At 40.5% G+C, this 25,494-nt stretch overlaps 1 protein-coding gene across 1 annotated transcript in view; it reads left to right on the forward strand.

Moving 5' to 3' along the window:
* SPON1 (spondin 1) overlaps positions 1–25,494 on the forward strand; it is a 100,634-nt gene that overhangs the window by 25,483 nt on the left and 49,657 nt on the right. The window contains exons 4-6 of the mRNA XM_088525903.1: positions 9,261–9,334; positions 10,549–10,671; positions 12,517–12,665. Coding sequence (XP_088382029.1) covers positions 9,261–9,334; positions 10,549–10,671; positions 12,517–12,665 — 346 coding nt within the window. The remainder of the gene's footprint in view (positions 1–9,260; positions 9,335–10,548; positions 10,672–12,516; positions 12,666–25,494) is intronic.

The raw sequence follows: 25,494 nt of genomic DNA on the forward strand, positions 1-25,494 counted from the left end.
TTGTTTCATTGTTTAATGCAGCATAGAATATTTTGAAAGTATTTGTAAATACTTTAATATAGTTTTGTGCTTTTAAAAATTATCTTTTTCTGCAGCAAAATTAATGCAATAATCATAAAATCTAGCTAGATTCATTCATTCGTATGCTGTTTTGTTTATAGTGTTGCAAAGCAGCAATTGAACAGTCATGGTTCTGAAAGATAATTTTACTCCTTGAAGAGTGCGAAGCAGTAGAAAGAGCGAAATGAAAATATTGAATATAAAGATTTTGTATGGAAGAAACTCTTAATGTTGACCTCAGTGTGTTCCATTCTGTGCACTGTGCTTCAGGGGAAGGTGCTGAGGGGGGCTATGCCTAGGGCTTCCTTAGGGACAGGAAGGAGCTTTTACTGCATCACACTGTACCTTGAAAATGCATGTGCGAAGATTAAATATTAAAAAATTCAGTGCTGCAGCACATTTTGTGGAATAGGGGAACAACATGAACACTCTCATGTGTCCATATGGCTGTTATTTCACACAAATACTTGCATAACAGAAGCTGTTCTTAAAAAAAAATCCTGCTGTTTCAGGAAGTGCAGTGGAGTTGAAGGAAGCAGGGCAGCCGTTCTCCTTCTGACGGGCCCTACATTGCCCCGTTCCTTGGGGACCCCTCAGTCTCCAAGGCTCTCCTTTTCTTCATCAACCCCTTTCACCCCAAGCCTGCCTGCACTCTTTTCTCTGCATTACTCGATCCCAGCTCCTTCAGTCGTATTTCCCCTGGGGAAATGTTCAAGATACCTGATTTTCTCATTCATATCTTCTGAACTTTCTCCAAATACTCCCTGTCCTGGCCCTGGGCATCATCGCCCCGCAGGTGCCTCAGCTAGGGCCCCGTGTGCTTTAGGGAAGGTGCTTTCAAGTTACTCAGTTGCTGTTTTTTCCAGATCGTCTCTCATTTGTGAACTGTTTTGCATTTTAATCAACTTTGCTTGCGGTTAGCTTGGTGCTGACAGTAGTCAGTTCTCTCAGTTCCTCAAGTTACTACTGAGAATATTGAAGTATGCCTGGCCTTCCTGAAACGTGAGCTCTTTGGTGGGTTGCACCTGAGTGCCAGCCACGGGGAAAAGCGAATCTGTTTACCTGAAACATTTTAGCCTTGCAGTCTAACCATTCATACCATCTAATTTTAATTAAGTTATGAGTAAGTATTTTTAATCAAACAGTGAAAATTGCCTCATTTAATGTTACAGAGCATTTTAAGTCCTTAAAAGGCACATAAATGTGAAAAACAAAAGTTTATATTGAATAGCATTTTTATTTGCAATAACCTGTCCTGAAGAAGGATAAATCCTCAAAAAGTCATTATGTATATTTACATATTCTTGTGGAAAAAATCAAAAAGATTAAGGCAAGGAAAATTCTCTAAACTCTCTGGCAATGAACTTTGATGTTACCTGAGTTTTGGTCTGAGTAGGTGGGGAGAGAAATCAGAGTAAACTTCTGGCTCAGTCATATATTTCAAGTAGCCCTCAAATAACAACTTCATCATTTGCTTGTGTTTGCTGTTTGTGGCTGAAGATGAGTGTTAATTCAGGAGCCTGGCGGCTGTAGAAGTGCCACTCGGCGGCAGCTGCCAGCGGCGCTCCGGTTTGTTTTGCAAGCAGAGGTTTAATTTGACTTCAATGCCATTATCAATTTTTGAGGAGAAACAAAGAGAGGAAAGGAATGGAAATAATCATGATAGTCATAATTTGTTTCCTTTCAAACCATAAATCACCGTTGATGATTTCAGCAGTGTTTTCATAGCTTTGACTGTTGAATGCTCTAAACCATTTTTTTGTAATTACAAGAACTGAAATTAAGCCTTCTCAATGCATGGTAAGTCATGCTAAGGAAGTGATTCTTCTGTCAGAAATTGGAGGTATGTGGTATGCCTACAAAACCTGTAGACTAGCTTTATAAGATGCATATTTTAATTATGGCTGTTTCTTAAAATCACAAAGTGATTTAGTTTCTGTCTTCAGACTGGGGTATCGTGGGCCTGATCTCAAACGCGTTGTTCACTGTAGCATCATCACAGCCTCGTTCCTCAGCAGCAGCAGTGAGGGGCAGGTGGGTCCCGGGAATGAGGAGGTGAGATGCTGGAACCGCCAGGACCCTGCGGCTCTCTTCTAGTAGCCTTTCGATTTGAGTAATTTTAGTAACTTGATCCAGTGTATGACCAGTGACTGACATGGTTTAATAAAATGTGCAAGTAGGATCTTTTGGCAAGATCTCTCATTACTGAAAAATGAGTATAGACTCAGGAGATTTTAAATTAGCAGCCTATACTCTCAAGCCTAATGCCCTTTGGCAATTCTCAAATGTTACAAAGTCTATCTCAAATTAGTCATGAAGATGGCAGGTATTGCTGGTCATTTCTGCCTTCCTAATGTGATCTGATTAGGTATTTAAAGATTATATGTTTGTATGAGGGCATGTAAGTAAACATGTAGATGAATTTAAGAAGCTATATTGCGTGTGCTATTTTGCATCTGCTTTTCTGTATTAGCAGAATTTTCCTAGCTTGCTGAGTTCAATACTTGCTTCATGGCCATGAAAATCTCTGCAAAGCACATTTGATAGTTAAAATTTCTAGCGCAGCTCTATTTCAGGTTGAAAAGCAAATGACTGAATTAACAAAGAGTCGGATTCTACTCTCCTTACTTGTATGGAGTTTAACTTCTCTTGTGGATTTAAATATATTAACTGGAAACACTCCCAGAGCAAGGTATTAAATAAATAAGAGTCTCAGAAGCTGAACGTGGAGTTTATCTTGAGTCTTTGTTCATAGGAACACTACAGAACTAATTTCAATTTGCTTCCTTAAAGCTGCATGTGGTGTTACTGAACGTTTTTAGAAATGAGAGAAGGAAAAAAATCACCTAGAAAGGAAATGGTGTTTGTGTAAACTGGCTATTCGTTTGGCTGGCGATGTCTTTCTGCTTATCTGTTTTTTGTGTGTGTGTGTGTTCTTTTTTTTTTTTTTTTTTTTTTTGGAAGAGATTTATGACAGTATCGAAACAAAATGTTCAACCAACAATTGGAGAATTGGAGAGAGGACAATTCCTTTCATTTCCTTGCTACAATTAGCTACCTGCTTTTTCAATCTTCTCTGCCTCATTGGATATGCATTAGGTGTCTTTGCTGTCTGAGCAGCAGCGGGCTCGCTTTCTGCACCGCTCACCCCGAGAAATGGGGTTGTTCCTCAGCGAGTTCAGTGCTCCAGCAGAATGCGCTTTACAGCCTTGCGATGCATCAGAAAACACACTTGATTTCTTTAATAGTTTCTGGGTTTTCATTTGCTGCAGAGCAAATAGGTTTGTGGACCTGGACGCCTGCGTCTCAAGGAGGAACCAGCTCTGTTCGTTATGAGGGCGATGGGCTTGACCTTGGCTTGCTCACTGTTCAGCCACATACGTACAAACAGCTCCCTTAAGTTGCCTATTGTAATGGTTTTTTCATATATTTTGCTGAAGATGGAGCATACACTGGTTCCATACATGGGAAATCGGTGCCTTGTGATGCGAATGCCTTGCAATTGTTTGCTAAAACAAATACATGACGGGATGGGTAATTCATGCACAGAATAGAATACACATACGGTGTGTATGATGCTATATATTTGAAGTACCATCATTTCTGACAGTTCATGAGGAAATTTTCATGTTACTTTAGGCAATAAACACTAATAAACAGGCATTTATCTTATTTACTTGAATGAATCATAAACACAGCATTATCTTTAATAAACTGATAAAGACTGTTCTTTATTCTTGCTAGTTTTAACGTAGTGGCCTATATTTCTACCACCTATAGTTCTACCTAAGAAGTACTAAGAACGGTCAGAGTAGTAAATAAAATAAACTCGTGAACAGCAGGCAGATTTCAATATACTTGGAGATGTGTTTTATGGTTTACCTTTATCAGAAGAAAAAATGGCTTGGCAAGTTTTGAGTCCTGGTGTTTTTTATTATTATTTTTTATTTAGTTTTCCAGAGGCTACTTGTGCATCAGGAGAAATTAAGGCTCTCATTGATTCTCTTTCAGTTAAGTGAAGTAAAAGTTGGTGCTTGATTTCAGTGGCAGCAAAGGCGGCAGGACAGTCGCGGGAGGGTATTGTCACACAGACAGCAGGAGCATAAGATTGCAGGGCACCTGGAGGTTTTCTAAACCCCTCACCATCAGTTGTTTTTTATTTTCAGAGTGTGTGTTGTTTCTGTATCTCTTTTGCTCTGTAAATGTTTGGTGTGTGCAAATGACTGCCAGCTATGAAAAGCAACATCAGGTGTGTAAGCCTTGTATTTTGTCTTAAAGATCAAGAGATTTGTTATCTTTTTGCTTCATTTTAGAAAAATGAACCAACTACTGTAAAAGTTTAAATTGTGCTGCTTGGGTATCAATCTCAAATATGCAATTTAGTTAACTATTTTCTATAAATATATCTGAAGCAGGGCCCCTGCTTATCTTTGTTTAATCCATTGCTCTGTGTTTTTCTATATCTTAAATTGCTCTTGGTGAATCTCAGTGATGCGACAACATCTTCAAAGTAGGAGTTTCTGATGAAGTTAAGCACTTGCTGGCTTCCAGTTCCTCCTCCTGGCCTGCTCCCTAAAGTAGCTAGTACTGAGGGTAATGCATCACCCCAGGCCTTTCCCTTACTACTCACCGCTTTGCACAGTCCTGCTGTAATAGTTCTGTTCGTGTGCTCTGCTTGACCTGATGACTGAGGGTGATGCAGACAGTGCAGCTTTTGCTCAGTCCCTCATAGTTGTACTCACTGCCCCACCAAATTATGAGGTTTATTTGGGTCAGTAAGACTTTAGGAGTCCCATGGAGGCCGAAGGCTTCTTGAAATCTATTTTTCCCCCTATCATTGGTCTGCTGCATGTTTTTTTTTTAGGAAAGGCTTGTGCTCACTCTTCAGAGTCAGTCACTCCCTGGCGGTGTTTGTTACCACAGCCTGTTTTGGGGATCTGAGGTCTATAATCTTTCTGCAAGGGCTTCTGGCAGCGCCCGGCTGCACCTCCAGCCTCGCTGGCTCGAAGCTGTGCTCCCACCCCTCATAGTCTGGCATTCCCATGTACTGCATGCAATTAGAGCAGAGGAGGGAATGGGTCCTCCAAGCACGGCTGTCTGGCTTTTTCTAACTCCTCGTACAGTGTAATTTGTGAAGTTTAGTGTTGAAATCCAGGGAGATGCTGCTTAGGACAAAAAATTTGGCTAGCAAAATACCTGGTGAGGATAACTTAGCCCACAAGTAGTAGTGGGGGTTAAGGAACCTGAAATTTGCTCAAGAGGCCAAGGCAAACTCACTCATTTTTTAAATTTTTCCTGTGTTTTTGTTTGTCGCAAGTAAGAGGTGTGTGCTGTATATGTCAGAAAGGATCCTGTCAGAGTATTTCTACCTGAAGATTTTAAATTTAATATTTATGCCTTGTGACCATTCAGGCAAAGAACAGAGAGATTTTCTGAGGACAAATACAACATAGCAGCATATATAATTGTGTTTTTCCTTAGAGTTTTTTCTTCTATTATATATGATGTCCAGTTTAGTCCTGAAATCAGTGAGCTGCTCTGCATGCCTGCGATGGTGGAACTGAGTATGATATTAGTATGATAGGCAAATGTTCCAGCTCTGGTCATGCTTTATGAGACAAATTGGAGTACTTTGCTCTTCAAGTGGAGTTTTGCTCAGTGTTATTTTCTGACAGGACTGGCGAAAAGGCTTTAGGAGTAAAACTGAGGAAGAACATACTGGTGGGTATGGATGTGCTGAGCTGTGAGCGAGCAGCTTTTAGTGCTTCCAGCTGACTAACCTGTTGGAGAAAAGGCGGTCAGCATGGCAAGGCTGTGGAGCTTGGCATCAATGTCGCTCTGATTTAAGCAGTGGGGAGGATCAAGGCTGGATGGTGGGCCCAAGCCATGTTACCAGCACAAGGCAGAATGGTGGGCCCAAGCCCTGTTACCAGCAGACTTGAAAAAAAAGAAACAAAACTGTGTTAGGAACCGAAGTTCGGTATCAAGAAAGAAAGAATTTTAGACAAGTTTTTAATTGTACTGACCCCTGCTCATGACAGAGTTAAACTCTAGGGTAGTTGGAGCTTTTCATTTTTCCGTAGCTGATAGAAGTGGAAGAAAGAGGACAAGCTTTCCAGCTCACAGTATCTGCACCTGCTCTGGCAAAATCTCTTTTACTAAACTGTAACTCCATTATTGTACTTCAGGGTTTTGATATAGTCTTAAAAAATGTCATAGAAGCAATTCTTAAAGATACTCTTCCTTACTTCTTTTGTCACATCGTTACACCCACACACAGTGCTTGAAGGTAAAAGAGTATTTTTGTTGATGCTGTGATTTGACAAAAGGAGTAAGAAAGATGATCTAAAACTGTTTCTGTGGAAGAAAAAAATAAAAATACTCATAGTCCCTGGGGTAACTTGTAACCAAGCAAACCAAGATGGCACAGGGGCTCCAGCTGACTTGGTACCCGACCTGTTGGCATTGCTGACCTGTATTGCCAAGCCAAATGTTGCAGGAGCCGCCTGACATTCCTTCATTTTGCTGAGAACTGCAAAACAGAAAGAATAATAAACAGCATTTTTAGGATCTTTCAATTGATGTTTTTCTAATAAAGATGGGTGCTACTAGATATATGAAAAAGGAAATGAGTTTGGTTGTAGCATATATGATTTCCTTCCTTTTAAAATGCTGAGGCAAAAGCTTTAACACATGTCTCAAAGCATCATTTTGAAGGTAACGAAACTCAAACAGATTTTGAAGTAATTTTTCTTTTTTATTGCATAATATGCTGTGATGTGTCGGGGGGAGGGCTGGCTTTTCTTCTCTTTTGATGAGTTGATTTTCTTGATAGTCACTGAAAGAAGTCAGTTTAAGGAAATCTACTAAAGCTTTAGACACCTAGGGGGAAAACATCTGAATCTCCTCTTTAAGTTCAGACAGCACTTCAGGTGAGAAGCGCAAGAAAGGAGTTCTGGAGAATAAGTGGATGTATCTTGTGTGAATTCTTAAAGCCGCCTGCTTTTTCTGTAAAAATAAGCCACTCTTACTCTGCTTTTATAAGCCTCAAAGCTCAAGGCAACTTTTTTTAGTCAAAATCAGAACTATTGCAGCAAGGTTCTCACCTGCAGTGGAGCATCCATCAGCCTTTAAAGCCATGGTTTTGATCCCAAGAGCCACAAACCTGTGCACTTTGTGAGCGAAATGAAGTATTCCCCTACGTGCAGCTGTGAGCTTGCATTCTGGTGAAGGGAGCATGTGGGAATTGCAGTTTGCTTTTGATAATTTTATGGAATGGGATGTTGTCAAAGACGGATTCACATCACTTAACAATTTTAAGCATTTACGGACAGTTTTTTTTTATTCTTATTGGGCTAGTATGAAGAGGAGTGAGTGTAGGGAAATGGATATAATTATTTGATGTAAAGTTGAGGTAAGGGAAGAATCTGGGCCTTGATGTTTAGAGTTTTATGGACTGTCATCTTGCTCAGGTCATCAGAGAACAGTTAAGAGCCAGGGTGTTAAATTCAGGCTCGTAGCACCTGAGTGGTGATGGTGCAAATGTTTGATAGGAGACCAAAGAGTAGCAACTCCCAAAGCTGTTCTCCTCAGGGAGCTCTTCTCTAGTCAAACTATGTTTTTATGGGTCCCCCCCTCCCCCCCCCATTCTTTGAGTTTAACCAATTTCTCCTCTTTTCTTAGAGAAAGAGCATGAAATTTACATTTGAGTTAAATTAATGTAATGATATTAATATAAAGAACATTAATAAAATGTTCTAAAACAGTAGTTAAATTTAATGAGGCCTGCAAGGGGTCGCCTAAGCCCTTGGGGCTGTTCTGGGCCTTTGCAATCCCGGCTGTGCAGCGCATACGGTGCGGACTGCAGCATGGGCAGAGGAATAACATTGCAGCCTGTCATCATCCAGGGGAAGGAAAAGATTTTATTCTGATTTTAATATACTTCTTCAGATTTCCTTCAAAACAAAGTTTGCTATTAGATGAGATAATAGATATTTTAATACATACTCTTTGTGCCAGTTCACTGATGTCTGTGTACTTGATGACAGTAGATACAGAAAAGGCAGAGTAGAGTCAATCAAGAGCAACAAATAGTTAAAGAAACTGTCCAGATTTCCCTGCTGTCACTTGAGCGAAACCCCGGCTTCTGTTTTTTGCCAGCACAGTCTCTCTGCCTCTTGGGAGCCCCTTTAACTCCACAGCAGGGAATGGATCTTGTCCTGGGGAGTGAGTAGGCCCTGAAGGACAGGCAGGATATGCTCACGAGTGAAAGGGACAGCGTCTTTTAAAAAATAAGCATCTCATACAGTCATCATGGTTGGAAAATACCTCTAAGATCTCCAATGCAAAGGGGCCCGAATCTTCAAAATTGCTCGAATTTACTTGTTCAGTTATATATTTTTTCTGGTAGATTTCTGGCTTTGGATTTTACTGTGCAGTGGATATGATGCAAGGCTGAAGGAAGAACTTGGGTTTGTTTTTTTACTGACTTGGTGGTCTTTGATTTAAAAAAAAAAAAAAAGTTATTTCAGATGGGATTCTACAATTAGCATCTGTGGGGAAAAAATGCACACTAACTGATTTTATCTGTGTCATTTTCATATTCCAAATCCCCAAATAAGCTGAGTCTTAAAAATGTGCATTTTGTTTGATCCATAAGTCTCAATTGGTAATTCAGATTTAATTTATTTTAACATGGCTTGTTTTTGGAATTGCTAAATTGCTCTGAAAGACTTCAGCTTATGCCAGTTCTGTATGCAGTTGATCCCCTCTGCTCTACATGTTTGCCCATTACCGTGCAGTTTGCACTATACACCTCTGCTATTGTAGAAGGGTTTATCTCTTCAGAATGCTACGAAATTTCCTACAAATAGATGGTTGTTTCAGCTGTGCTGTTATTTGGTTGAGTGCAATTTTGGTATTTCAATATGCGATTTGATTCAGATATTTCATAATTGGCAACAATGCACTTCAGAAGTGCAGCCCCTTACCATAGGACTGTGATCTCTAAAGGTAACAACACTTTGTGTTTCTACAAAATGTAATGAAATTCAACTGCAATACTTTGCTATCAGTAGTATCAGAAGATGTTAACATACATAGATTTTTATTAGTCCATTTCTGTCCTTTTATTAGGTTGTGATTTATTAGCTTCTTTTTAAAGGACTAAACACATCTTAAACTTTTTTTTTTCTTTGTAGAGCCAGTATCGTGCAGAAGCGCATAATTTATTTTCAAGATGAAGGTTCCCTCACCAAAAAAATTTGCGAACAAGGTAAGATGAAATAAAGCAACCTTTGGCCCTCGGCCACCTTCAAATTTGTGATCTCCTACTCAGTTGACATTAACATGTATATGTCCTTAGCATGTACACTGTTCATGTGATTCTTTTTTGCCTTGCTTTCCCCTAAATGGGACCCTTTTGCCTTCTTCCATGATATGTGTGAAAACCTTTTGCTTCCAGCCATTATTGCCTAAATCTATGCATAACAGAGGTTTTAAAAGTCACATGAGGCATTAGTAACGGGTGGAATGGTCTTCTATTGAGAGTCTGTAGGTTTCTGCATATGTAAACTCCTCTTCCCCTGGAAGCCTGTTTCAGTGAAGGAAGTTAAGATAATCTCATTTGCTTGTTTTTCCTAGTGTCCTTTGCAGTAGTGTTTATGCTGGCTTCTTAAAACCAGTGTTGTTATGGCAATATATAGATATTTGTGAGGGAATTCTCTGAAGCACCTTAGGACTATAAATTGCCTTTGAAAACTATGGGGAATGTTGTCGCAAAATTCTCCAAGGACTTTATGAAATCCTTCATCAATTCGTAATACATAGCATATCAGAAATGAATGTCATATGAAAAGTGGCCCTTACTCCTTTTCTTAGTCCCTAAGTAAATATGTGTATGCTACAGTTGTAAATGCTGTGGTTGGGGGTCTCCCTTGAGCAGATGCTCCACTCTCACAGGAGGAGGAATCTGTCGTTAAACTCTGTTTAACAGAGTTAAACTACAGCCCGTTCCCTTGATACCAGTATGTGTGTGTCGACTTTTGATTTAACTTTCACATCACAAAATATAATTCTTTCCAGAAGACACTTCTTAAATTTCTTTGAAAAGTAATAACTTTGGACAGAAGGGCAGAGATCATTTTTAAGGAATAATTCCTATTTCTTCTCCCTGAACGTTTAGAATAGCAAGAAAGCTACTTCCTTTTTGAGGTGCTTACCAGGCTATCCTTCATTTTTAATAAGCTGAATTTGTGCCAGTAAAGCATTTAATTGTACATAATAAATGTGAAGTATATGACAGTAGCTGAGAAACTCATATGTTGTAATTTTTTGCTTTTTGAAATATGGAAAATGTATACTAGACTTTCTGAAGAATAATCTTGCCCATTCAGTTTATTCTAATGTAGCCCCAAATCATAGATAACCAAAACAAAATGTGCTTAAGTCGAATCCAATGTGTCTGAACTTTTATTGCTGCCTTTTCAGACTCGGCCTCAGAAGGTGTGACCGACAAACCAATTCTAGATTGTTGTGCCTGTGGAACTGCCAAATACAGGCTAACTTTTTATGGAAATTGGTCAGAAAAAACACATCCAAAAGATTTTCCACGTGAGTATTGTACTTTTAGGACCTGTCTGGGGGTTGGAGCTGGTCCTGTGATACAAAATATTACTTGTTTACGCCTCAGAGACATAAATTGTGACATATATGCAGTACTACTAATACTAAATTCCTGCAAGTGGTGTTTGTGCTCAGATTGGGCATCAGGTTTGAAGACAACTGCCTATGGATGAGATGATATCCGAAGATGCGAGGCTCTCTGGTTCCTAGGGGTAGGCTTTTGCTCTGTGGTACCTTCCCTTTCGGCGAGAGCTGTTACTGCCTTTGGTGCAGGCTGTGCCTGGGCGCTTGTGAGATGGACAGAGCTGAGGGCTAGAGAGAAGCAAGGGGCAGCCCAGGCAGAGCTCGCTGGAGCTGAGCGGCAGGGCCCCACTTCGGCTTGGCGAGCTGCCTCTGCCTTTTTAAGGTGCCATTATTAGATCTTCGATTAAGGAAGAGTCTTCTCACACTGCAGCCTCTCCAGCTAGTACATTATTGTAGGGTGGTTTTGGTGGTTTACACTTTTTTTCTTCCTCTCTTTGGGGCTTAAGTGCTGAGCAGTTGGTATGGGGTCTGAAGATTTCAGGTCAGCTCTTGCTCAGAGCACAGCAGGTTTGTTTTGGTGCAAGTCAGGCGCTGGGGAAGCTGTGCAGGCTCTGTTCATTATGTTGCTAGGCCATATCTTTTTATCTGTTTATCAGAAGATTGCTGCATTTTTCTAGGCTTTTTCCATACCACTGCTGTTTGTTTTTATTTCTAATCTATTTTCTGTGCTCCTGGGATTATGTCGGAAACATCTGAGTTTGTTCTATTCTCTACGCTGTCTTTTTCAGTTTCGTTGCGTCACCTTTCACATCTTAAATTTACATTGCTTTTGTTTACTTCATTATTCATTTTTCATTCGCTTACTGTACTTTCCAGCTCTGTTATTCTTTTTCTTCTGCGTGACAAAGAAAAATGTTAAACATTGTCTCATTCCATCAGCCTCCCTTATCCCCCGCACGTGCAGTCTTTGCACGATGTCTGCTTCTGTGAGCAGTTCATTCACTCATCCCCTTCCTTTACACCCATATGTTTCCAGAGTGCTGTTTATTTAACACTTAAATGCAAGCATAGATTCATTTTTATGAAATCCAGTACTGGTCTCTTTTTCCATCCCATTGGACTGCTGTAACACATTTTCTTTAAACCTATTCAGTGAGATAACCATCCAGACTAGAAGTGCTTTTCCCTGGCTCTGGAACACTATGAGAAATCCAGACAAGAAACCCTTACTGAAGAAATTCTGAAGAAATGCAGAGACATCAGAATTTGTGTCTTTGCTGCATTCCTAAATTACAGGCAAACCTTACTAAAAATTAAGAGGAAAAAAAAAAGAACATAGATGCAGTTTGGTTGGTGTGTATAAAATTTGAATATGTAGAAGCAGAGAGAATACCAGTTGTTTTCTGGCTTTAAGCCCTTTGTATCTCCTTGCTGTCATCATGCAAATGCAAACCTTAGTGTGCTGCTGCTTGAAAACAGTGTGTGTGGGTGGGGGGAGCTGCATATTCAGTTGAAATACAATCTTTCTCACCATTTCTGTGTTTTGTTCTTACATCTACTATTTACTATGTAGTTAAATGGTTTAGTTTTATTACTAAAAAATATGGCAACTGTTTTAGTGAGACCTGGTGGCAGGCAACACATGAAAATTCTCAATCCTCATTAAGACTGGGCACCTCAAAACTTCCACCTTAAGAAGTCTAAGAATTTTGCTTTGAGGTAGTTTTGGTGGTCACGAGAGTTGATGTTACAAAAGCTGGGATGGCCATCAACTCTAACCTTTTTTTTTCTATTTTTCCTTCTTGAAAGGACGAACCAATCATTGGTCAGCAATCATCGGTGGTTCCCACTCCAAGAACTACATCCTTTGGGAATATGGAGGATATGCTAGTGAGGGTGTCAAACAAGTTGCAGAGTTGGGGTCCCCGGTAAAGATGGAAGAAGAAATTCGACAGCAAGTAGGTGCAAATTCTCAAAAATGAGCAGTACATACCATAAAAAATGCATCCCATATATCATATATATCTGCATCTATATATGCATCCTATAAGATCTAGATCCTATCCTGCCTTCTAGGATAGCGACTGATTTGTCGTTGGAAATGCCCAAGCACCCAACTATGGTGTCTGATTTTCAGTCGGGCAGGTACGGAAAGCTGCTGTGTTCGTTGTGACTCTAGCAAACCTTTAGTCTGTAAAAGGACAAGTAGTATTTTGGACTTCCAAGATCTTTGTGTCAGGCAAAGCAGAAATCAGATATAACAGAAAAATTCATCTTTCCTGTCTCAATCATGAAGACACTTAAAATTTGTTACAGGAGCATCCTGAAGATGGTAAGCAATGTTTCTTATTCCTTCTCAGTGTGGCGACACCTAGTTTGAATGGTGTTTTTAGTATTTACAGCTCTTTCTTGTGAGCACCTTATTTGTGATTTGCCGCAGATTGATCCAAGTTAGAAATGCTGTTACAGGAAATTGAGATGATCACTGTTGTTAAGTAGGAAAAATGCACACAGTTGCACTAATAAAACTTGATGAGTCGGGTTTATGGCTAAGGGTAGAAGAGCATTTACTGCACATCATCTTAGAAAAAATTGATTCAGATATCTGACTTTCAAGTAGTTTGTCTAGGTTGTAACTTACAGTCAAGTAAGAAAAGTTAGACAGGTCTGGTTGACTGGAATCTCCGTCTGCTTCCTCTTTCCTGTTTTGCCCCCAAACTGATTAAATAAGTGAAAAAAATAAAAGAGCTGATCCAATGCACAGTTGTTACTGGCACCTCCATCCCTCGCCCCTCTGGCAGCCAGAGGGGCTCGTGGAAAGGCCAGCCCCCTTCCTCCTCCTCCTCCCCGGCTATACACGGCTGTCTATCTTGCAGAGCGGAGCTACCACTTCCTCTGGAAAAAGATCAGCATTTTCATTGAGTTAATGACCCCGCAGAGAACTCAAAAGGTGGTATGTAAATAGATTAAGTGCTAGAGATTCAAACATTTTCCACTGAACTTCCATTTAATGAGCACTTCCTGCAGAAAATTTTAGCTTGTCGAGTGTCTGAACACACTGAAGTGAGAAGTTCAGGGCCCAAATGCAATTGCATCTCTATGGAAAGGGCACTGCAGTACTGTGACCTTTAAGGCAGGCGTGAGGATATTTTGCTGTGTGGACCAGGTGCAGTGCAGGTAACATCCAAGAAACACAATTTGTCTTCTTGGGGTGCTGCAGGGAATTTGAGTGAGGTTAGTTATTTCTGAGTAAGCTAGCTATGGCTGAAGCTCTTTTTGGCTACTAATTTCAGGAAAAAGCCAGTTCTCCCATTTGGAAGATGAACTAAGGAAAACATTTAGACCTGTAGAATGAACACCTGTTGCTTTTTATTGTGCAAATACATAAATTGCTGTCTTTGCTTTTAGCCATTATTTATAAATCACAAGCTTTTTTTTTTTTAATGATTTTTTTCAGGTTATAGAAGGTGAGGGGGGAGACATGACAGATCCACTATCATCCTTTTCCTCCTTCAATAAAACTTGTCATATGTGGACATAGGAAGTAGGTCCTGATTCTGACTTGCTCTGGAAGCAGCAAGGGCCTGGGGAAGGTGTGGAATGAAATTAAAGTGGAGGGAGAACTGTGGAAGATTAATCTGAGCATGGATGACTTTAAGGAGAATGTGGAAAAAGAAGGCAAACCCTGTTTCTCTACTTTCCAAACAGCGTGCCCTCTGCCTTGGAGCAAGTGGCACAGGCTTGCAAAAAGGGGCTGTATTTATAGAGTGTGAAGGGGAATGTGGAGCAGGGGTGCATAAACCAGCTGGCTGGCAACTGTCTCAGGAGCTGCTGAGATGCCAGGTGAAATTAGTGAATGTAGCAGGTGATTTCAGTATCAGATCTATTTGGCTACAGCAGACCTGCATTAATTCTCCCAACAGTCTTATCCAGGCAGTGAGTTGGTGTTATAATTGGATACAGGCGAGCTCAGTGCAGTGTACCAGTATATACCATAGCATTTTTACTAAGTTTATTTGATCTTTTCCATGTTTTAAAAATACGCTTAAGCTGGACTCGTGCTTTGGTTGCTCTGGAGGTAGAATATGAGCCAAGAGTGTAAACGTAACACTAAATGTTACACCATGGGCAGATAAGATGGTGGGAAGATACTGTCTTATTGTCGTTTAATTTAAATGTCTCGGGGCCTAAGAGAACAGATTTGTTTTGGCCTTGTTATTTTAAGTCATTTTATCACGAACATTTTTGAAAACCAGGATGAATAATACTGTATTTGGTACCTTTTCACTGTCTCCAGGAAATATGACTTGTGTTCTCAGCTTTGTTGCTAAATGACATTGGTTACAGGTTAACCTTCCTGCCAAAGAAAATACATAGTTGTTATAACTGATTTGTTTTTATAAAGTAGTTCTGATTTTGATTTCTTTTTTTAATGTAGCTACTTTATAAAAGTTGAAAAGAGAGGGTCAAAATGAAAGTACTTTTGTTGTTGGAGTGACTCTTTTCTGAGAAATGGCAGGGCAGCCCTTAATGAACTGGTAAGTGCCTGACGCAGAACACCTGCCCCACACCTGAAGCGTGAGAGGTCCATGGGGCATTTCATTCCCTCTTGCTATAGCTCATGGGTGAGGTGGTGTCAGGTTTTCCCCAAAAAGGCTCAAAATTTTGCTTTTTTGATTTATCTGCTATTTTGTACTTGTGCAAGATAAAATTACCTGAGCGGATAGGATGAGGTGGGTTGCACTTGGGCATTTGGTTGAAGAGCTCAAGCTCCTCACGGAGCCACGGAGGCCTCTCCACGGAGCACGGGCCCTTGGAAGCTGTCCCAACTGCAGAGGTAACCGGGCTGTTAGTTAGTCTAGAGCTGTGTTGGTTTGAAATAGCTTGTCCTGATGGCGAACTGCGTGGAGGTGTGATGGCTTGGGCTTCCTTGCGGGTGGAGAGCAGAGCATGTAAGCACTAATTTGCCATGTGCCACTATTAGCATCTCTTTACTGCTCCTGTTGCACAAGTAGCCAGACACGACCCTGATCAAAGTGAATGTCCATCTCGGCTAGGCCGTACCTAAAGCTCTGGTGTGAAGGGTACAGCCAGCATTACTACTAATAGCCCAAAAGTGTGAACTGGACCTTTAGATTCAGTGCAAAGCCCTTAAATTTTAGAATATATTTTCAACTCTAATAGTGAACTAGCAGAATACTGTGCTAGCATGCTTGTAGTTACAGCCTGAATGCTTAATTTTAATGCTGCATTTACTTTCTTTCTGGATTGATCAGGCTGCTGATTGTGTATTCATATCTGAACATTTGTTTGGTCTGTTAGAACATGAATTAGTGCCTACCACGCATTGTCCTCCCCTGTGATTTATGGTACTCTGTATGCTGTTGTCAAATGCTGAGCAGTAGATTTCCATTCTTTGTTTTTGGAAAAGATTCCTTATCTAATAATGCAAAATCTCTGACATTTTTAGTTATTAGAAGTTTTGAAATGCCTGTTTCCTGCCTGTTAGTTTATGAAGTATTTGTGCAAAAAGGAATTGCCATCTACTTATTTTGGGAAGTTTTACCTACCGGTGAATAAGCGGGGCGATGGGATTCAGAGCACTAGTTCTGGGGCGACACTAATAAACTGCAGTAGCACTCTGTAAATGAGTTACAGTGGATGCAGCTTTAGAATATCTTAAAAAAAATCCTGTCATCCCAATTGCATTCTTTTTAAATACTTGGTGATAATAAAGGTTTACTTTTCCAATAAGAAACCCAGCTGGTGCTGAATGCTATGCTGTTTTTGTCTTCTCAGCATATGACTAGTTGTTGCAAGCACAGTGTCAAGGTAGGTCAAACTACAGAATTCATTTTGAAAAGACACATATTTAAAAAACGGCCCTTTTCAGAAACTGTTACTGTATAGTAATAGTTATTTTTGTCTGATACTTTACTGCTAAGGATTTCAGAGGCTAGTGCTTAGAAGCCACATTTTAGAAAGGAAAGGCAAGTTTATATATCAAGAAAGGAGAACAAGAAAGATAAAATTAATTTCTGTGATGTGACAACAAACAGTCTGTGTTTCTATCAACTCGTATTCTTCTGAGGCGCTTGCAGAAAAGCCAAATTTTGCTTCTCTCCAGTGAGCGTTACTGCCGCAGGCTCCCCCATGCCGCGCGGGCCGCGTGCCCGTCAGCGAGGCCGTGGATGGCTTCCTCGGGCCCGCGTAGCGCTCTCCAGCTGCGGCGCTTCCGCGAAGGCTCGGGCTGTTTGTGCAGCTGTTAAGCAGTCGTGCTTGCCTGTAAAAATAACTAAACGTGAGGAGTGTTGACTTTGAGATACCAAAAAGGAATTAAAGACTCTGCTGTGAAGGCAGAAAAATAAAATCTCTTTTTCTAGTAAATGCTCACTTCTGTTTCAGTCAGCAAAAGCTGTGTTGGTGAAAATGTGTCCTGTAAATATTGCCAAACGTGTGTCACTCTGAGGGACACGGTTCTGCCTGGCAGAAGGCTGCGTCGCTGGTGTTCCTGCTGGGGGCCCAGGAGACCCTGCAGAGCATTCTGGGGAAAACTTCTTCTGGTGACTGGTGACCTCCTTGTCTTGGGACACCCAGCATATGTCACATTGCTTTGGGTCAAAGCTTTAGCAAAGTAAGACTAGCTTAACGGTATTTTTCATACTTTTTTTTTTTCTCCAAGTTGCTGAGTTTTAGTAATAAAAGTAGGAAAATGTTACTGGAAACTCAGTCTATTTGTGAGCAGGGTGAAACAATGCAGTCACCATTGGTCTTTGGGCTTTGTTTTTTTCCATTTCTCTTTGTACTAGGTATGTGCAGAGCTAGGCCAGACGGTAGGGCACAGAGAAATGCGTGTCCTTTCTGCTGTTAAACGATCCTGCTGTCTAGGAACTTGTTTGCCACCCTGCAGTCTTGCACTGGTGGATACACATTTCCTGCCGACGTTTGTGATTTACCACCACTGACACAGTCATGCTGCAGAGCAAAAGCCAGCGGAGGGGATGGTGCGAAACAGCAAACAGTAAGTGGAGGCTTCCATCGTCTGCGTACCTGAGAGTCTAAGTTGTCTAACTAATTTGCCTTAGTTGTCATTTTCTTCCATATTTCCTATGTTTCTAATGTAACATGAGAAGAGATACAACATTTTAATGAAATCCGAAAATCAGATTTTCTTTGAGCGAACAAACAAAAAAATCCACACAGGATAGTGTTTTGGTTTTTTGTTCTTTTTTTTTTTTTTTTCTCCAGAAGATAGACCCTTAATAAAATAGTTCATCAGCAAATTCAAATGTTAAATCTTGAAAAACTACTCAGAACTCCTGCCTGCTTTTAGTTTCTATAATGGTTGAAAGGTTAGTATTAAAAAGAGTTATACTACCTCTTTTCTAACTGCTTAGATTACAGCAAATTAATGTTAGGGCAAGGAAGTAGCTGCTTCTGCCTTTAGTAAGCTCACTCATTAGGGCACTGTGCAGTGATTTTAGCGCTTCAGTACAGTGTAAAAGTAACTTGGAAGTCCCTTTATCCCAGGCCGTGTTGCTAGACATCCTTTGTTAATCTGAAAGTCTTCCAAAATGCCTTGCTTTTTGTGCTGCTGGTGTTAGCCCTCCTCCTAGCGCTCTGCTGTCAGTGCGTGGTGGCGGGTGAGCCCTTTGGGAAGATGTCATTAGCTGCCTCGCAAGGGCTTGTGCGGAGCCCGCGCCGTCGCCGCTGCACGGGGACCACTCGGTGCTGGGGGACGAGGCTCCGGGCAGCAGCCCTGAGCCCCAGAGAGCCCCTGGGGGGGATGTGGTTCTGCTTCGTGGTGCCTCATCGCGGTGCCTTCAGGGGCGGGGGTGCAAACGGCGGCAGCTCTGCAGCCCCTGTAAAGAAAACAGATGGAAGAATCCCTTATCGCTGAACGGCGTAAGGAAATAGCCCGCTGTGGTCCATAGATACTCAACTGTTTTAAATGCTTCCCTTCTGAAAAGTTAATTACATGGTTGCTGTGTTACTTAAGAGCTGAGCAGAATGTATCTATAATAAGCAGAATCTGAATAGATTTTTAATGCATCTTTTTTAACTGTCCCTGTGGCTAGGAGTGCTTATTGAGATATTCATTAACCGTAGATTACTGCTACTTTTTAAAAATACTTTCTTACCCTCCGTATTTGATGTGTTACTATTTCCCCAAGCATATTTTCCTGTTCATCTCAAACCCATTAAGATTAAACAGAATGGTCATTAGATCATAAAGAAATAAAATAGTCACTTCTCTGCTTAGTGAGAAAAAGCTGCCGTTATCTGTCAAATTTAAAGATTAACCTTACCTTCAGGTAGATTTTTAATGGCCTTATAAATATAGCCCTGAACCAGTGTAACACACAGTAATAGATGAAAAACTTTCTTCATTAGATGGTAGTATATCTTAATTAGGTGTCAGCCTCAGATTTTTTTGGTTCAATTCATCTTAGCTGTGAAGGATTATTCTCCATGGTTATCTGAATTCATGACAACAGTTGTACTGCAGGTTAAAATTAGGGAGACAGCTTGTACTTGATTGCTTGCTATTGACTTCTATAATAAGTTTTAATTAATATGTCAAGGATCATATTCTCCATATTTTTTGTTCAAATAACAGAGCATTGGAGTTTGTGGAGATATGAAATGATACAAGTTTCAGAAACATGAGGATAAATTTCATTTGCAGTGAAGTGCCAAAGCTGATGAAAGTGTGGTATTACAGATTGGTATGTGTTATCAGGAGTGGCTGCAGTCAGGTTTATTTTACCATTATTTTATTTTTAACGTTCTTGAGGCTCCAAAGTCAATGCTTGTGGACATTCAGTGGTCTGAATCCTACTGACAGCAGTGTTTGCATTAGGGCTTGGGGCTGGGTGTCCTGATATTGCTGAAATCATTTAAGATTTGGCTCTCCTTCAGAATAATTATAAGCTTTGCAATGTTCTTGCTTATTTTTTATTAGTTTTCTTAATGCCTGGGCTTATCTTAAAACACTTAGGTTTTTCACTGTGTTTACCTCTCCTGGACTGTACACCAGTGTTCAGTCAATTCTGCTGTATTAGATTTTAGGGCATTCTGGAGTTTATAGGCTCTATAGATTTATATTTTTAAAGTATAAGTTATAAAGTAAGTTATAAGTTACGAAGTATAAAGTTAGTGGAGGAAACCTTCTATTCATCCATAATGTTATATGGGAAAAAGATAGTATCACTGCCTTCTTTGTACAGATATAACAAAGTAGCTTGCAAGTCCTTTGCCAGTTTTTATTTCTACTTTATTTTCTCTCTGACATCTGTTAAAGGAAGACAAGGTTTTGCTTCAATTTCAACACTTTCTGGCCAGTGTGTGTTGGAAAAAAAATGGAATTTTTACTGTAAAGTGTTGTTGACATTGCAAATAAATTATTCACATTTCTAGTTCCTCCTAATACATTCTGACGGTCTAAATTTTAACTAAATTCTCTAACCTGTAACCACATCTGAGAGAAGCAAAAATAACAATCACATACATTGGTTACTTTTCATATCTATATGCCATATGTATAGCTTTCCTTTAATAAGAAAGAAATTGTCTTTCACAGAAGGCAGTAGCATTACTATAGCAGCGATAAGCTTTTTAATTTTCAGTAGGGCATTAGAGACACTAGCCAGCCTACTTGAATGCCTCTGGCCCAGCATGGTTTTTCTTTTACTAATCTTCTGCTGCTGGCATGCAGTAATGTAAATTCCTGTGAATACCTGCTGGACCACAGGCCTGACTGGTGCCGCTTGTTGTCTTTCACAGGCGAGCTGGCTACTTTCTCTTGAACAGGACAAATGCAAAACTAGCGAGTGGTTCTGCAAGTGGCTGTTAAAAACACCACCACCAAAAAGCCACCATGCTCCTGTCAGGGCTGAGGGCCCTAAGTTTTCCCTGCAGCTGTTTGGTTTTCGTGCTGCTAGCAGGAGAACCCTCCTTTTGCATCCCTGCTTTCAGGCAGGGCGCTTCTGAAGGCCAAGTCAGTCCTTGTAAGGAGATCTTGTATTTCATGCCTGCAAGAGCAGCAAGGAGCCCATCTCACTTCATTCTCTTCCAAGTAAGCAACAAGGCTGTTTTTGCCTTTCTTCCCTTCCCTGAGGAATTGGCTTATTTGGGGAAAAAAAAGTGGGGAAAAAAAAAACCCTTAAAATTAGAAACAGGAAATTGAAGTGTGTTCTATTCACAGGTGTTTCTGTCAAAAAATAACAGTAGTAAGAGGCATTTGCCCATGGAGAAAACCTTTTCATTGTTTTCCAGGTTTCCTTTAAGCTTCAGAACTTCTAATATGTCCATCAAAACCTTCATGTACAACAGTCCAGGCCTTCTTGTACTTGTTTTCAAATTGTGCCTGTAAATTTTGCAAAGAAAGTTAAGTATTTCTCAAGAAAAGAAAATGGTGAATTAGTCTTCCATTTGGCAGATCTGTTCTGTAATTATTTATTCCCTAAAACCCTTGTTTTTAATGTTGAGCTAATGTTGAGTAGAATTAAAGTTGGAGCTTTTAAAATCTTCCCTTCTGAAATAAAAATACCCCTTAAAAAAAGAGAAAGAAAAACCTTCAGCATAATTAGCTGCTTATCAGAGACATTTTCTTTAAGTTTTCACATTTATTTGATTTGAGTTACTGAGTTTAATAATGGTCAAGAAGCTAGTAGAGATATGAGGGGGGGAAAAAAGGCAGTAGTTAACATTGAGGAGAAATGTATTGATTTAATTAAATTTCTGTCCCATGCCCTAGAAAGAAATGTCAAATTAAAGCCGGTTATAATGCTTAGTGGTTTCAGATCCGACACAAATGAAGTCTTTAATAATTCCTTGATTTCTAATTGCTTTATTTGCATTGCAGCGTGCCATACCTCTCTGATACACTTGTGCTCTCGCTGCGGCCTTGGGCTGTCCTCCCTAATGACTTAGTTTCTTTTAATATCTCTATACGACCTGCAGGATTTACTTGGCCACTGTGCTTGCACTCTCACCTGAAGGGCAACTTGATGCTCTCCTTTACCCGGTGGCAGGGGAGGACAGGGCGCGAATGAAGGGACGTATCCAAAGGTCACCTGGGAAGACTTTGGTATAACAGAATACAGATCCATCCTTGCTATTGGAGGCTCCTTGGAGATTATTCATGTGCAGAAGAAAGACTAGTAAAAACCAGGCTCCTTGGTGGGGAGCCATGGTCCCTGTCCTGGTCAAATTGCAAAACTTTCTCTGCCCCATTCCTCCTAGGTCATTCCGTATTGTCTGGTTTTCTCCTAGAGATAGTTTTTCTAAAGTTAATCAGGAATTTCATTTTGGTAAAATTAGTGGGGTTGTTTTTATTATTTCTGTTTTTCACTATTGCATTTTACACTATACGACTATCCAGAAATGTTGAATGAAAGCCATGAATGCTTTATTTGAAATTTTGTAATATGAAGATTCAAAAGGTTCTTACTGTCTTTCTAAGTTGAATTTTTGGCTAAACTGACCCAAGTTATGAAAAGTTCTGGTTTTGGCAGAGCTGCGTTCTTTCCTAGAAAATGAATTTGGTGACGTTTCTGCGTGAGCTCAATGTATGGCCCTTCTGGATGCTTTCATTTCCAAGGTTAAAAAACAGACTGCAAGCTTGACAGTGGTGAACAGAGAGCAATGTGTAAGATTAGTGCCAGTAGTTAAATGAGGTGCTCATTAGCCAAGCCTTTGAAGTTAGAACAGAGTAGGTAAGGAGCTGCTGAAGGTCGTAAAGAGCCTTCAGGTCCTTAAAGAGGACCTGAAAAGCATGGAAGAAATGGGATTATTTTCATGGAGAAGAAAGAGGAGGATGTTTTGGTGGTTCGTGTCACACCGCGTAGATGTGCTTGCGCGCCGCGTTGCGAGGGCCTGTGCTTGCTGCTTGGCTGGCGTCGGCCCTCTGAACTGTCCCACCAGCTGATGTACGGAAAGGTGCTGAAGGCCATCCAGACAACTCTACCATAGCAAGTGTGACTGGGTCCAGGTCTGGGCCTCTCTGTTGGCACGTGTTCAGGCAAATATGGTGATAGATGAACTAGAAAGAGTTGTTTCCAGCTAAATAGGGAGGCTTTTCTATTGGGAGGGAACTAGAAAATCTCTGGTCAGTGAAGGTTGGGTTTTCTGAGACCTGGTGAGCTCTCAACTCTTTTCTGCCTAAGTCCACCAATTTGGCCTTCAAATATGTGATGTCCTTTGAAATTGGATTGTTGTGTGAAGGTTAGTGCCATTCGAGTGGCTTAATACCTTTGCTACTTGCTTTCAAATGTAATATTATGTTAATAAAGCAGGAATGCATTTATAGGTTTAGCGGTGCCTTTAAAGTAGCTGGGCTGCAGCCCTCTGAGTCATGAAGGTGTTTGCTGACAGTGCAGGCTAACGGCATGACGAGTTTCATAGCACTTGGTGAGGAACTGCTTCATTTGGAGGGGCTTTGGCAGGTTTTCATGCCCTTATCCATCCCCACTCCGCATGGCTGCTAGAACAGGCCTCTAGTCCGAGCACCTTATCTGCCTTCCTGACGGGGAACTTCTGCACATACATCAGTCCCTGACCTAATTGCTGCTGAATACTTCTCCAAACGTGTTTCCAGGGAAACAGGCTGAACCCAAAAGAGCTTTCTCTGAAGTTAAGGTATTTGTCGCCATGCTTCCAGTCTTTGCTTTAGGTTTTGCCTCAGCCACCTTCTCTTTGACAGAAATTACTGTTTTGAATGTCAGAGTAGTGCCTGATTAGATGTTAAGCGCAGCACAGGTGGCACAGCAAGGGAGGGACACTGCATGGGGTGAAGTGCGGTGTTTGGCCTCACCAGCGTTCACCCCAGGCTCCATTTGTGGCTAAAGCAACTAAATAAGAGCTGCAGGTGTATGGGGGGTTCCTGGGGACACAAGAAATGCGGCTGTGTAGCTTTGGTGCATGGCACAATTAAGGAATGTGGCATCTCTCTTAGCATTTGTTTTCTCCTTTTAAATTCTTAGATCCATTTTTATCTGGTCGTGTCTGACAGAGTAACATTACGGTTTAGAATACGAGCGCTTGTGAGCAACAGATTCTTTGTTAGGGCTGACAGATACCTTAGCTCTGCTTTCACGGTTTAACTGACTTGCAAACCTGTTTACTGCTTTTTATGCTTCAAAACAAATGGTTTTCTCCTCTATATACAGTTCTAATATAAAAATAGAGTTTAGCCAGGAGGCAAAAGAAGCTGATGATTTTCAAATGCAATAGAGTTCTACTGGGGTAATAACAGTAAATATCCAGGTGAGCAATGTGGCTCTCTTCTTACAACTGAAGAAAAATACCAGCCTTTAGAATTTTCACAGTTTTCTGGAGAAAGCATTAAATCTGAGGGGTTTGTGTCAGTTCTGTGCCAACCAGTGCCTGTGTTTTCCTAGTGTGGGCTACGCTGCAGACGGCTCCTGAGGGGCATTGGCAGGAGGGGAGGTGCTGAGCTGCTCCTGCTAGGACCGAAACTGTTGGGGTCTTTCTTATACAAAAAGAAAAGCATGAAGATCATCCGTCTGCTTAGGGCTGTAAGTAAAACTGCCAGTTGTGGTGGAACTAGAAGGTTTCTGATTTCTCAGCAGCCCACAAGCTGCATATACTTTCTTTCCATACTGAAGTGTAGCAGTCCTCAGTGCTATGCCAGCTACCACCTTTCCAGCTGTTAAACCCCTGCCTTATCCTATGGTGCCCATGGCTTAAGTAGACAGGAAAATACAGCTTGTCAACAGCTCTCTTTAAATTAGGCTCATCTCGTGCTGGTTCCAATACTGCATATATCTTCAGGGTGCTGTGAGTCTCTTCCTTATATATATATATATTTACATTTTATATTTTCCTGGTGAATGTATGCTACTTTATTTCACATATATATATTATAGGAGTTAGAATATGCAAATATAAATGAGATCCCAGCTTCTCAAAGAGCTTTAAAAGATGGTTTCCTTTTAGCATGGGCATTTATAATTTTCTTTAGCTGTGGTATGGTGCTTGAAGCGAACGGAAAGCGTGCTGAGCTCAGTGCTACCTAAAGCCAGTAAAGCAGGTTCGTGAGCATCCCGTCCAGTAACTCAATGACAAGAGAACTGGTTCTCTAGGTGTCACTTTGGACAAGGAGTAACGTTTTCTTATTTTCCATGTGCCTTCTGGAGAATCGCATAATATAGTTATGCGATGACAACACAGATTGGCAAAATTACGGATGCTTACGCGTTAGTGCAACCTTAACGGAACAGCTCAGCATATTAGTTCTTGCTTCTTGTGCTTTGGATAAGAGCTTTCAATTTCTTTAATCAACAGGTTTAGGTCATCTTATAATTCTCAGATATATCACTACTATTGCTGAGATTTAAGTTCTTCCAGTGGTTTTACTAAGCTGTCCTCTGAGGCCTGTTGAGTCTAAGGCCATATTTCAATCAGTATAAAAATATAACTCCAGTGGCTTACTGAAGTAATGTTCATTTATGTCAGCCAAAAATTTTTTTCCATGGTTAATTTTAAAACGATGCTGATAATAAATACAGTAAAAAGTTTCCTTTTAATTACAGACTCTTCCTTCTTCTCTCTATCAGTTTTCCTTTCTTTGTCATTAAAGTAAACATAGATCTTCAGGCTCACTCCTATTTTTTAATCGTGTTTACAGTTATATCATGTATGATATTTTTTTCTCTTAGTTTACAGTCAAACAACAACAACAAAATCTTCTCCATGTATTCTTATTTCTTTCCTTCTAATTTGATGTTCTCGGAGAATGTATATAAAACACTCTGTACTCCT

This window comes from Tinamus guttatus, unplaced genomic scaffold (genome assembly GCF_059628265.1).
Source record: "Tinamus guttatus ecotype Peru unplaced genomic scaffold, ASM5962826v1 Tinamus_guttatus_pri_ptg000240l, whole genome shotgun sequence".
NCBI lineage: Eukaryota > Metazoa > Chordata > Aves > Tinamiformes > Tinamidae > Tinamus > Tinamus guttatus.